The following is a 13,150-nucleotide window of genomic DNA, read 5'->3' on the forward strand; positions in this document are numbered from 1 at the left end:
GATAACACTAACCTAGCTTGGAGTTCCCTTTCCTTCCTCGCCTGTGTTGCCTTCGGTCATCTTGGTCAGCAGCAACAGGTAAGCCCACTGTGTGGGGAACAAAGGAGCGAATCTAGTACTCCAGATCTGGGAGGCCAAGAGATAAGTGTGTAGCTTCTCATTCATGATCCAGAAGTGTGTCTGTCGTAGGAAATTATTGCATGAACACTCTGAGCAAACAAAGTAATAATTAACGTAAAAACAGCCATAAAAAAAAGCTACGCGAGCAGGAACCGGCAAGACCCGCGCCCTCCTTAGTGCTGCCATCTTATCTAGTGTTTTCAGAACAGGCACGTAGGAATCCTTAACAGGCAGCGACTGTCTTTGCACTATCTAATAAAACCTAAACCTAAATGGCACAAAGCCTGATTAAGCTTCAGCTTTACGTTTCCTCACAATAAAGGTGCCACGCATAGTCTTCCGTTATACCACCGACCCCTGGGAAATACTACAAGCTCAGGCATAGCCATTATTATACATTTGAGAGTGTGACCGTGTGTGCACGTCTCTGATGTGTGTGTGTGTGTGTGTGTGTGTGTGTGTGTGTGTGTGTGTGTGTGTGTGTGTGTGTGTGTGTGTGTGTGTGTGTGTGTGTGTGTGTGTGTGTGTGTGTGTGTGTGTGTGTGTGTGTGTGAGAGAGTAAAAGAAAAGTAAGACACCAAGAGCTTCAGGTGAGAAATAAAAAATATTAGCATATTTATTACAGCGACATGAAGGACTTTAGAATGAGTACACCCTTTGAACAAGCGTATAGAAATCTGCCATGATAAATATAATGGGCCAAGGGCAGGAAGGAAGAAAGACCAGGGAGAGCGAGAGAACAATCTCACAAGGAATCAGTCTGGGAACATGTAAATAACCGGCCTGGCTGTGGGGTAGAAGACTTCACCAACAATTATTTAGGATCAGCTTACTATTTCCATATCCTAACTTTAACTGTTAGGCGGGGAACACAGAACTGACCTTTGAACAGTGCCAAGGGGAAACGTTATCCAGCCACATGACAGGACTCAGAGCCTGGCTAAGGTTCAAGGGTGGTGAGATATGGGTCAAAGGTTATGACGTCCGGTTGGGGAGTGATGGATTAGCTTAATAAACGAGGACAATTTCAAAGTGTAAAATTATGAGTACTGACAGACAGCTAACCTTCAACTGGTCACCACTGTCTTGCAGTATTTTGCTGTTTTGAGTCTGAACGAACAGACCCAATATGCTGCTGTCATTTGTTGAATATTTGAATCTAATTGATGACACCGCAAAAGGCTTCTGGCAATTCAATCCATTCACTATAACGAATACATCATTTGTTGGTAACGCATCATTAATAGACACCTTCAGAGACAAATTGGAAAGACAAAGGTTAATTTAGCTGTTGAGATTTGCTCATCTCCATCATATGTGTGGGAGGCATTGGAACACTTCAAATAGCTTTGAGATACGAAGGGAATAATGTGTATATGCTATACATTGACCAACGAGTTCAGACAAGTATACCAACAGGTCAGATTCCTAAACCAAAACAAACATGAAAAGTTTACTTTCTAATGTGTTTTTCAAATACAGCTTCCAATAAACTGGTGGTTGATTTACAGCAGCAGTATAGTTTTATGTATACTATTTTTTTTAAAGAACCAAAACAGAGGTGATAACCGCCTGGGGGTTTTCAGTTAAAGAAAAAAAAAAGAAAGAAAAAAAATATATATTTTCTGTGACGTCACCTCAGGGAAACAGATAAATACTATGTACAGATGTAGTCATAACTCCGCCTCTATGGGGGATCAGGGGAGGAGAGGACCAGGAAAAGGAAAGGTAGCACAGTAAATAAGGCATCTAAAAGTCGAGCGTCCTCAGGTCCACGGCCCGAGTCAAAACTGCACTCCCTGTCACCTGTCAATCAAAGGATGAAACTTAATACCCATGCTACGTAAACGTACATTCCATAGGCCAGGTCAAACGAATCACACGCTGCCTATCTCCCATGACCCGCCTCCGCAAGGGGAAAAAATGCCAGATTTCTCTCCTCCTTCAGAATAAAAGTATATCATTACCGTCGTTATCACCGTAATCATCATCGTCACCATTATTGTTACAAACATTCTAGAGTTTCAAATCAACTCTGTACATATTTTACAGTATGGTACAATGGTATATATGTTGGTGTGTTTGTGGTCCAGTCAGGTAGCAGAATAACACTGTTATCATAAACATAACCAGATAGAAACAGGGGTGCAGTGGACATTGACGACCATATTCAATCAAAGGGGCCTAGTCCAAAACTCCACCCTCCCATCCCCAAAGTGAGAGGGCATGTTGGTTTTGATATGACGTTGAATTTCCTTCGTTTCACATAGAAAACGTTGTTTTGTTGAGCACAGGACATTGATGTTTTTTCTCTCTCACTTATCCAGGAAATGAGGTTAGCAGGTTTGCTTGAATAGGACATTGGCTCTTGTAGATTTGGAAGCAGTTGGCATGACTGAACAGAGGTGGTTAGGACAAACCGTGAATGAACCCATGTTAATTAATAAGAGGTGAAATGAGGCAAAAAACATCACTCGGCACAGTCTACTCAAGTCAAGTCTACCTCACAATCAAGTCTGACTTTGCCCAACATTTCAGAGCAATACTAACTGTACATGGCGAAACAGATACACATTCCAAACAGTGTCAACGTCACACATACAAGGCTATCTACTTCTCCGCTCCTCTTCTGTCACCAAAAGGTACAGCTTCTCCAACTGAGGCCAACCCTTGGAAGAAAATGTGCCAACACTGTATTGCCCTGCAGGTTTCTTACCGACGGCGTCCTACAGGTTGCTGCTCTAGGCTGTACTAAAATGAACTTACTCAAGTGAACTGTGTGCGTCTGGAAGCAGTGGCTATGGAAGCCCTGTCTGTTCCTGGCCAAACGGAATGGAAGTCTTCTGAGACCATGAACAGACATCTCCATCTCGTATTTTCGCATCCCTCTATTTCTCCTACCTCCCTCACACATCCATGATACGTCGAAGAGCGTCCTGGGGGAGGGGCTTATAGGAAGGGGAGGGGCCTGGCAACACATGCACCAGGAAGGAACATCCCACCTGCGTTGCCTGACCACTGATACAAACTTTACGTTCAGTTCTAGACTGGCGGACTGACACACAGCTCTTGTAAACATTTATCTATACATATACAATATCTCCTGGCACCATAAACTGTGTAGAAAATAAAAAAAACAGCTTATTGTAAAACGAAAAACAAAACAACCATAAAAACAACTGTACACTAAACTTCACAGACAGTGATGATAATTACAATCGACTTCATTTTTTATTTTTACCATTTTTGTTGTTCTTATTGATACGGTCAGAGACGTCTTGGATGTAGCCTGGTTTCTGAGGTTGCTGGGTTGCTAAGCCTCTAAGTGCGTGGACAGAAGCTGGAAGTGCCTACGCTATCAAAACATCCAGGACGGGTGGAATGGTGAAGCTGCAAAGAGGAAGTAAAGGAGCCGAGCGTCCATTACGGCTCCATCTAAGTGTCTTTGTATGGGGAAACCCAACCCAAGATGTCTATATTGGCTTAATCTCAGCGTGTCTCAGTGGTTAAACTCAAAGCAGAGCGTCCATTTTGGCCCTCTCTCTCTCTCTCTCTCTCTCGCTCAGTGTGTCTCTATGGGGAAACTGTTATACTTGGACGTGGGTCCCCTGGGTCTGCAGGCTCTGGACACTGGAGAGGATCTTCTTCTGGTGACCCGCCAAAGTCACATCCATCTTAACGAGCTCACTGCAGAAGAGGACAGAGCAAAAAGGGACTTAGAAAAATGCCAAACAGCAGCAACAACAGACTCCCCTTTTCCCCCTAGCTCTGCTGACTCCTACTCCCCTTTCCCTAACCCAGCTCAGCCCAGCCTCAGCTTAGCCCAGCTCAGCTCAGCTCAGCCCAGCTCAGCCCTGCCCAGCTCAGTCCAGCCCTGCCCATGTCTCTCACCTGATGGAGATGTAGAGGACAGAGTCCAGGGTGACGTATCCAGCGCTGGAGAAGTTCTCCTTGTACTGGCCCATCTTGATGGCCTCCAGCCACTCCTCCACCGTACTCACACTAAACTCCGGAGTGGTTGGGTCTTCCCTGCTGGGCAAACAGGAGAGAATATACACATTCTTATCAGCATAGTTAAATATCCCAAACAGTCCAGATACTAGTTCTAATAGTTTATTCTGGATCTGACAGTGTGTGCCTGAAGACTGAGTTTTTTGACCCATTGTAACTCACCATACTGAGCTGTTGGCCAGCTCTCGGAGTCTGGCTGGGTTTCTGATCAGCTTGTCCAGGGTGGTGACGATCTGGCCAAACTTGGGCCGTTCGCTGCGGCCCTTCTCCCAGCAGTCCAACATCAGCTGGTGGAGGACAACAGGACAGTCCATAGGGGCCGGGAGACGGTATCCCTCATCTATCGCTTTTATCACCTGGAAATACGCGGAGAGAGAGAGAGAAATAGGGGCGGATTAGATAGACCCTAGTCAATCACAAAAATTGTCATCATAATAATTTGAATCCACCGAGGATGGGAGAGAAAGCCAACTGAGTCTGCCTAGCTTCCGCACAAAACCAGCCATCAATATCAAATCATTGATTAACATATACCATATCAGCTATACACTGTGCTTTATTATAATGAAATGACTCACATCCTGGTTGGACATCTCCCAGTAGGGTCTCTCTCCGTATGAGACCACCTCCCACATGACGATGCCGTAGCTCCACACGTCACTGGCTGACGTGAACTTCCTGTAGGCAATGGCCTCTGGAGACGTCCATCGGATGGGGATCTTCCCTCCCTGGAAGGGTTAATAACAGGTTTGTAAATGGTTAACAGTACATGTAGAAAGGGTTGATAAAACATTACTTGGAAGGTTAATACAGGATTTACAAACTACTACTATTCATGACTGTCTGCATTGGCAATATGTACCAACTCATTGAATTCTATTGAAAGAGAGAGGGGAACAATCCCTGTTGTGGGTGCGTAGGTAGGAAAGCTCAAAGAACTGCATGGAAACACAGAACCAAGTAGTCATAGGGATGTACCTCATTATATTCATTGATTAAAACACAAACCCAAAGCATTTCTTTCTATTCGCACAATAACTGGGACCACAGTAGAGCTTTGACTTCACTCCTCCATCTGTCCTCTTTCACAAGCCTTTCACAAGCCTTTCCCTTTGTTGTTCAGGAGGAAAATAAGGATCAAAGGAGTGTATATGGAGTAGGCATAGCAGAAAACAGGCTTTTAAAAGGCATTGGGACTGACTGTGTATAAGGAGGACAGAGGAGACGGCATTAAGATGCCTGGTTGGCTCTCTACACAGATCACACCAGTCTTAACATGCTGCTACTGCTGAACTCCTTCTAGTCCCAGCTCTCTGGTCAAAGTCAAATGAAAGAGACAAAGTAAGCAGTCACCCCCCCTTTCCTTTTCTATCTCCCCTGCTACCCCCCCCCCCCTGTTCATCTCACTCCACTCTTTCTCTCTGTCTTTCTTTCTCTATCCTCCCTCCCTCCCTCCCTCCCTCCCTCCCTCCCTCCCTCCCTCCCTCCCTCCCTCCCTCCCTCCCTCTCGCTCTGCATCTTTCCTTCTCCCCTACCCCCTCCCTCTCCTCTATCCCTCCTTCCCTCTATGGCCTGTAGATGTATGTGTGTGAGTCTCCTGACACTGCTGACTGTGTGTGTAGATGTACAGTATCTACCAGCGAGCGACTGACACATTGGCTGAGTAATTATAGATCTCTAAACTTCCATTTTTTTATCCAAGATTTTAGACAAAGTTTTTTTCAAGCAATTTGTGGCTTATTTGAGTATAAACAACTTTTTTGAAAAATTCCAATCGGGCTTCCACTCATTTTACAGCATCGAAACTGCTTTATTTAAAGTCAGTAATGACCTTCTGTTGGCTGCCGATGCCGGTGAATGCTCCATTCTAGTTATTTTAGAACTCAGTGCAGCATTTGATACTATTGATCAGAACATCCTTGCTGACGGGCTGGAAAGATGAGTGGGAATCTCCGGCGTTGCCCTCGACTGGTTCAGGTCATATCTATGTAGCATACGTTTCTCAATGAGCATGCATGGGTGGTTCAGCATCATCCCCAGCATCAATTCACTATGGTGTCCCTCAGGGGTCAATTCTGGGCCCCATCCTTTTTTCCCTGTACATGCTTCCCTTTGGTGACGTCATCCGCAATCATAACATTCAGTTTCACTGCTATGCAGATGACACACAGCTTTTTTTTTTACCAATCTAACCGAGTGACCAAGCTAGCATAGCTACCTTTCACAAGTGTCTTGCTGACATCAAATTTTGGATGTCTGACTAATTTCTACAGCTCAATGAATAAGAAATCAGAGGTTGTTTTATTTGGCACCCACCTTGCTAGAACCCATATTGTAAATAACCTTCGATGTTTGTTCACCAATGTAAAGCCTATGGACAGAAACCTTGGCACCTTCATTGACCCTGACCTAAACCTCTAGCTGCATGGAAAGAAGGTTGTCTAGTCCTGCTTTAATCATCTAAGAAATATAGCTAGTCTTGTAAGGTTCTGCTTTTCTTTTCTTAGTCAACCTTGTGTTCTTTTTCTTTGTGTTCTTGAACGTAGCCCTGTTTTTGTGTGTTCTGGAACGTAGCCCTGTCTTTCATTTTTGTTCGTCAGAAAAATGGACAGTGGCCTCCGTCCATGTATTGATTATCGTTCCCTGAATGACGTCACGGTCAATAACCGTTTCCCTCGTCCTCTGATCCCAGCGACCCTTGAACAAGTGGGCTGCGCCAACATCTATACTAAACTCGACCTATGAAGTGCATATAACCTTGTCCGTATATGTGAAGGCAACACATGGAAGACGGCCATTATCACCACTCGAGGGCACTACAAACACCTGGTCATGCCTTACAAACGCCTCTGCCGTCTTCCAATCCTTTATGAACAAGGTTTTCCAGGATATGATCAACCACTTTCTCATCGTCTGCATTGATGACATTCTGATTTACTCCTACTCTCTGAAGGAACACATACAGCATGTGCAAAAGGTTCTTCAACGGCTCCTTGACCATACCCTTTATGTCAAGACTGAAGAGAGTGCCTTCCATGTAACCTCTGTAAGCTTCGTACTGACACCTGGAGGGGTCAGCATGAATGAGAACAAAGTCCCCACCATCAGTAACTGGCCCAAACCCACCACCGTTAATAATTAAGGAACTCCAACATTTTATTGGGTTCTCCAACTTCTATTGCCGGTTCATTCGGAACTTCAGGTCTACAGCCGCTCCCCTCACTGCCCTTAACAGCCAAAAGACCCAGACCCTTCAATGGACTGATACCACCCTGACTGCGTTCAACAACTTGGAACGCCTCTTCACCTCAGCTCCTGTCCTTTGCCAACCTGATACGACCCTTCCTTTCACCATGGAGGTGGATGCCTCCGAAGTAGGAGCCATACTCTCTCAGCGGGTGGGAACACCTCCCAAATCACATACCCGTGCCTTCTTCTCCAAGACGTTATCCCCTGCTGAGAGGAATTACGATGTGGGGAACATATAACTCCTCGCCATCAAGCTGGCCCTTGAATGGCGGCACTGGTTGGAGGGTGCACCACATCCCTTTCTCATCCTAACAGATCATCATAATCTGGAATATTTCAGAGGGGCTAAGAGGTTCAACTCCAGACAAGCCCGCTGGGCTCTCTTCTTCACACGCTTCCATTTCCATGTTACATACATCCCTGGAAGGAAAAATGTAAAAGCTGATGCTCTCTCCCACCAGTTTGACCTTCCGACCATTCTTCCTTCCTCTTGCATTATGGGACCGGTACAGTGGGAGGTTCACTCTGCCATACAAGAAGCCCTTACCTCAGACCCGGCTCCTCCTGAGACACCAGCTGGGAGGAGTTACGTACCAGCAGCTGTTAGACCCCAACTAAATGCAATGGTGTCACACGTCCTTGGGGTCAGGACATCCGGGCATTACATGAACCACCGAACATCTAGCCCGGAAGTTCTGGTAGTCTTCACTGGCATCCGACGTAAGGGATTGCGTACTCTCCTGTCCAGTCTGCACCCAAATCCCTCGTCATCTCCCCTCTGGGAAGCTTCAACCTTTGCCAATCCCTCACAGACCCTGGACCCACATAGCTGTTGACTTCATCACAGACCTTCTTGAATCCTCTGGTAACACCACCATCCTTATCATAGCAGACCGTTTAAAAAAATGTGTTGTCTGGTTCTGTCTGTATGGGACAGATGTTCTGTCTGTATGGGATTCCGGAGGACATTGTCTCTGACCGCAGGCCCCAGTTTGTCTTCCGGGTGTGGCGAGCCTTCTGCGACCGACTGGGGGTCACCCTCAGCCTCTCCTCCGGGTACCACCCCCAGACCAATGTGCAGACAGAACACCTGGACAAAGAAATAGGGAAGTACCACCGCCAACAATGTTCTACCTCTCCACACGACTGGAGTCGGTATATGGCCTGGGCCGAATACACTCAGAACTCACTCATGCACTCATCCATTCACCTTACTCCGTTTCAGTGTGTCCTAGGTTACCAATCCCCCATGTTTCCTTGGGAGGCGGAGCCTAGTACTGTCCCAGCTGTCGACGACTGGTTTCGGCGTAGTGAGCGGGTATGAGAGAAAGTATTCACACCCCTTCACTTTTTCCACATTTTCTTGTGTTACAGCTTGATTGGTACAACTGAATAAATTTAGATTTTGTATCACTGATCTACACATAATATCGCATAATGTCAAAGTGGAATTCTGTTTGTAGAACATTTTAGAAATTGATAAATGTCAAGCTGAAATGTCAAGTATTCAACCCCTTTGTTATGCCAAGCCTTACTTAAATTCAGGAGTAAAATTGTGCTTAAAAAAATCGCATGATAAATTGCATGGACTCCTTTCATATTCAATAATAGTGGTTATTAACATGATTTTTGAATGACTAGCCCCTCTCTGTACCCCCACACATACAAGTATCTGTAAGGTCTCTCAATCGAGTAGCGAATTTCAAGCACAGATTCAACCACAAAGACCAAGGAAGTTTTCCAATGCCTCGCAAAGAAGGGTACCTATATAAAAAAAAAATATGCAGACATTGAATATCCCTTTGAGCATGATGAAGATTCTAATTACACTAAGGGTGTTGTAGCAATATACCCAGTCACTACAAACATACAGGTGTCCTTCCTAACCCAGTTGCCAGAGAGGAAGGAAACCACTCAGGGATTTCAGCATGAGGCGAACGGTGACTTTAAAACAGTTACAGAGTTTAATTGCTGTGATATGAGAACAGAGGATGGATCAACGACATTATAGTTACTCCACAAAAGAAGGAAGCCTGAACTGAATACAAATATTTGAAAACATGCATCCTGTTTGCAACAAGGCACTAAAGTTATACTGCAAAAAACGAGGCAAAGCAGTTCACTGTTTGTCCTGAAAAGTGTTATGTTTGGGGCAACTCCAATACAACACATTACCGAGTACCACTCCATATTTTCAAGCATAGTGGTTGCTGCATCATGTTATGGGTATGCTTGTAATCATAAAGGACTGGGGAGTTTTTTTAAGGATAAAAAGTAAACAGAATGGAGTTAAGCACAGGCAAAATCCTAGAGGAAAACCTGTTTCAATCTGCTTTCGACCAGACACTGGGAGATGAATTCACCTTTCAGCACAACAATAACCTAAAACACAAGGCCAAATCTACACTGGAGTTGCTTACCAAGAAGACAGTGAATGTGGCCAAGATTTATTTTTGACTTAAATCTACATGAAAGTCTTATGACAAGACCTGAAAATGGTTGTCTAGCAATGATCAACAGCCAAGAAGACAGTGAAAGTGAATGTGTCTGAGTTACAGTTTTGACTTAAACCTACTTGAAAATGTACGGCATGAAAATGACCAACAACGAATTTGACATTTTTGAAAATAATAAATGGGCAAATTTTGCCCAATTCAGGTGTAGAAAGTGTTCACGAGGCTTACCCAGAATGACGCTGCCAAAGGTGCTTCAACAAAGTATTTATTCAAGGGTGTGAATGTTTATGTCCATTGAATATTTCTGTATTTCATGTTCAATACATTTGCTAACATTCATAAAAACACGTTTTTACTTTGTTATTGTGGGGTGTGGTGTGTAGATGGGGGAGATAATTATAGACATTTAACCCATTTCGAATTCAGGCTGTAACACAACAAAATGTGGAATAAATCAAGGGTTATGAATACTTTCCGAAGGCACTGTAGCTAGATCTATGCGCTTATCCGGTCCTTCTATATCTTTGTGATGTGCCAAGGAGGTAAGGGGTCGATCTGGCATTGGGCATTAGTATAATTTTCCTCGTTTTATCTCTGGGGCATGAGGGGCGAGGAGTAGGGGAGTGAACGGTGAGCTAGAGAGGTGAGAAAAACAGAAGCTTCTTCTCTGACAAACCCGCAATTATCCCAATGGGAGGACAAGGGGCACTGTTAGACTAACAGAGATTGACAGGCTCTTTCACACAGGATTTCTCAATCTACCGCTCTCTTCTTTCTCTCACAAAAGAGGAAGGGAGTAAGGGGCAATAGGAAGGGAAGGAGTGAGGGGGGGAAATGGAAAGTAGAGAGGTGAAAAGGGGACATGCTGGTGAGAGGAGTAAGGGGGAGAGTGGGGGGGGGGATGAGGCTTGAGGTGAAGAAGGGTATGAGAGAGGTGAGAGAAGAAATGCATTTTCTCAGACAAACCTGCAATTACCGCATACTGGGACGACAGGGGCACTGACATGGACTGACAAGCTCTCTCCTCGCAATCTCTCTCTTTCTCGCCATCTTCTCTCAGTCACTCAACCTCACAAACATACAGTACGCTACAACATTGATCCAATACTTTCGCTACAACAAAAATCCAATACTTTCATTGATAATTGATAAAAATCCAATCCTTTCAGATCTACAAAGGCTGTGTTAACACAGGCAGCCTAATTCTGATCTTTTTTTTTTCCAGTAATTGGTCTTTTGAAAAATCAGATCAGTGCTGAAAAAAAAAAAAATCTGAATTGGGCTGCCTGTGTAAATGCAGCCTTTGTAGATCTGAAATGATTGGATTGGGGGAAATTCCACCTAGGCCATCAGTACAATTACCACATTGCTTATACCCAAAGCCATATATAGCTAAATCTACCGTAGAGTATATAGTGCATTCAGAAAGTATTCAGATCCCTTGACTTTTTCCACATTTTGTTACATTACAGCCTTATTCTAAAATTGATTAAATCGTTTTTTTACCCTCATCAATCTACACACAATACCCCATAATGAGAAAGCAAAAACCGTTTTGTAGAAATTTCTGCAAATTTATAGAAAGAAAAAAAATTGTGAAATATCACATTTACATAAGTATTCAGACCCTTTACTCAGTACTTTGTTGAAGCACCTTTGGCAGCGATTACAGCCTCAAGTCTTTCTTGGGACAAACGCCAAGTGGGCTATTATGTGTCTTCCGTCTGGCCACTCTACCATAAAGGCCTGATTGGTGGAGTGCTGCAGAGATGGTTGTCCTTCTTGAAGGTTCTCCCATTTCCACAGAGGAACTCTGGAGCTCTGTCAGAGTGACCATCGGGTTCTTGGGGACCTTAAATGCTTCAGAAATGTGTTGGTACCCTTTCTCAGATCTGTGCCTCGACACTATCCTGTCTCGGAGCTCTATGGACAATTCCTTCGACATCATGGCTTGTTTTTTTCCTGATTTAACGAGCACATTCCTTGACCTACATGTGCGGTATAGTAACACATTCTCATTGACATTACCCGTGTAGTGTATGCTGCCTCGGGGTCGTCCTCCAGTACTCGGGACAGGCCGAAGTCAGACACCTTACACACCAGGTTGCTGTTGACCAGGATGTTGCGGGCGGCCAGGTCTCGGTGAACGTAGCTCATGTCAGACAGGTACTTCATGCCCGACGCGATGCCACGCAGCATGCCCACCAACTGGATCACTGTGAACTGACCGTCGTGTTTCTAACACGGAGAGAGAGAGAGGGCAAGCGAGAGTGAGAGAGACAGAGAGGAAGAGAGGGGGGGAGAGAGAGACACTGTTGTATACAAGTTGTTTGTGTTGTTACCGTCAACCCAGCTAGAACACGCCCTTGTGGAACAATAAAGTTGATTGAATTGGCTTGAATTGAACACATACAGTATACACACACCACGCCCCCACACCACAGTAGACTTACCTCTGTCAATTACACCCCCCACCCCGACTAAGTCTTTTCTCCCACAATCTCAAACGTCCATCTCCACAGTTCCACTAATATACAGTAGGCTGTGTCACTGAGAACAGATCACCACTGTACTACTCTCATTACCGCAGTGCAGATACAATTCTCTTTAAGTGGAGCCCTTTCACAACCACAATACTCTGGCTGAATGATGATGAAAACTGACACCGTTCATATGCACGCACGCACGCACGCACGCACGCACGCACGCACACACACACACACACACACACATATATATATATGCATATTCACAAACGCAAGCACACACACACCCACAGATGCGTCGGCGATGTTCGATCTGGGTAGTCAGCATAATGACTTTCAGAAACAGTTTCTTCATAAAAATCCAATATATTTCTGAGATCAGTTCTATGGGTTATAGGTCGTCCAGCTCCACCAAGGGTGACGTGTTTCATTTGACCCCAGATCAATTAAGCATCGTCCACAAAAACAAAGCATCCCTCACACTATCTCTCTCTCGCTCTCCCCCAACATAGTTCTGTCTCTCTCCCCCACTTTCTCTCCTCCATCTCTCTCCCTCCCTTCGTCTCTACAACCCCCATTCACGCCTACCCCCCCCCCCCCCCCCCCCCCCCGTCGTCGTCGTCGTCGTCTCCCTCATATCCCTTACTGGAAGTGCTGTTATAGGATAGGGAGAGATTGATAAAAGAGGAAGTCTGTGGGTTGAAAAGACAGAGCAATCAATCAGCATTTCACAAAACAAGACCTAATTAACTTACTCCACAGCTGCTGAAACACCGGCAGGGGATGTAGATGGATATTGCTCTGAGAGCGAGAGAGAGAGCTGTTGTG

At 44.9% G+C, this 13,150-nt stretch overlaps 1 protein-coding gene across 2 annotated transcripts in view; it reads right to left on the bottom strand.

The window, feature by feature from the left end:
- Nucleotides 1-705: 705 nt before the first annotated feature.
- Nucleotides 706-13,150, bottom strand: part of epha4b (eph receptor A4b) — a 128,684-nt gene continuing 116,239 nt past the window's right edge. The window contains exons 15-19 of one of the 2 annotated variants that reach the window (XM_036966038.1): nucleotides 11,865-12,074; nucleotides 4,710-4,859; nucleotides 4,294-4,487; nucleotides 4,012-4,149; nucleotides 706-3,807 (exon numbers count right to left, since the gene is read on the bottom strand). In XM_036966038.1, the coding sequence (XP_036821933.1) occupies nucleotides 3,708-3,807; nucleotides 4,012-4,149; nucleotides 4,294-4,487; nucleotides 4,710-4,859; nucleotides 11,865-12,074 (792 nt within the window). In that variant the 3' untranslated portion in view covers nucleotides 706-3,707. Of the gene's footprint in view, nucleotides 3,808-4,011; nucleotides 4,153-4,293; nucleotides 4,488-4,709; nucleotides 4,860-11,864; nucleotides 12,075-13,150 lie in introns of both variants that reach the window. The other variant, XM_036966037.1, reaches the window with a different exon arrangement.

The sequence above is a fragment of the Oncorhynchus mykiss genome, chromosome 28 (genome assembly GCF_013265735.2).
Source record: "Oncorhynchus mykiss isolate Arlee chromosome 28, USDA_OmykA_1.1, whole genome shotgun sequence".
In the NCBI taxonomy this organism is placed as follows: Eukaryota; Metazoa; Chordata; class Actinopteri; order Salmoniformes; family Salmonidae; genus Oncorhynchus; species Oncorhynchus mykiss.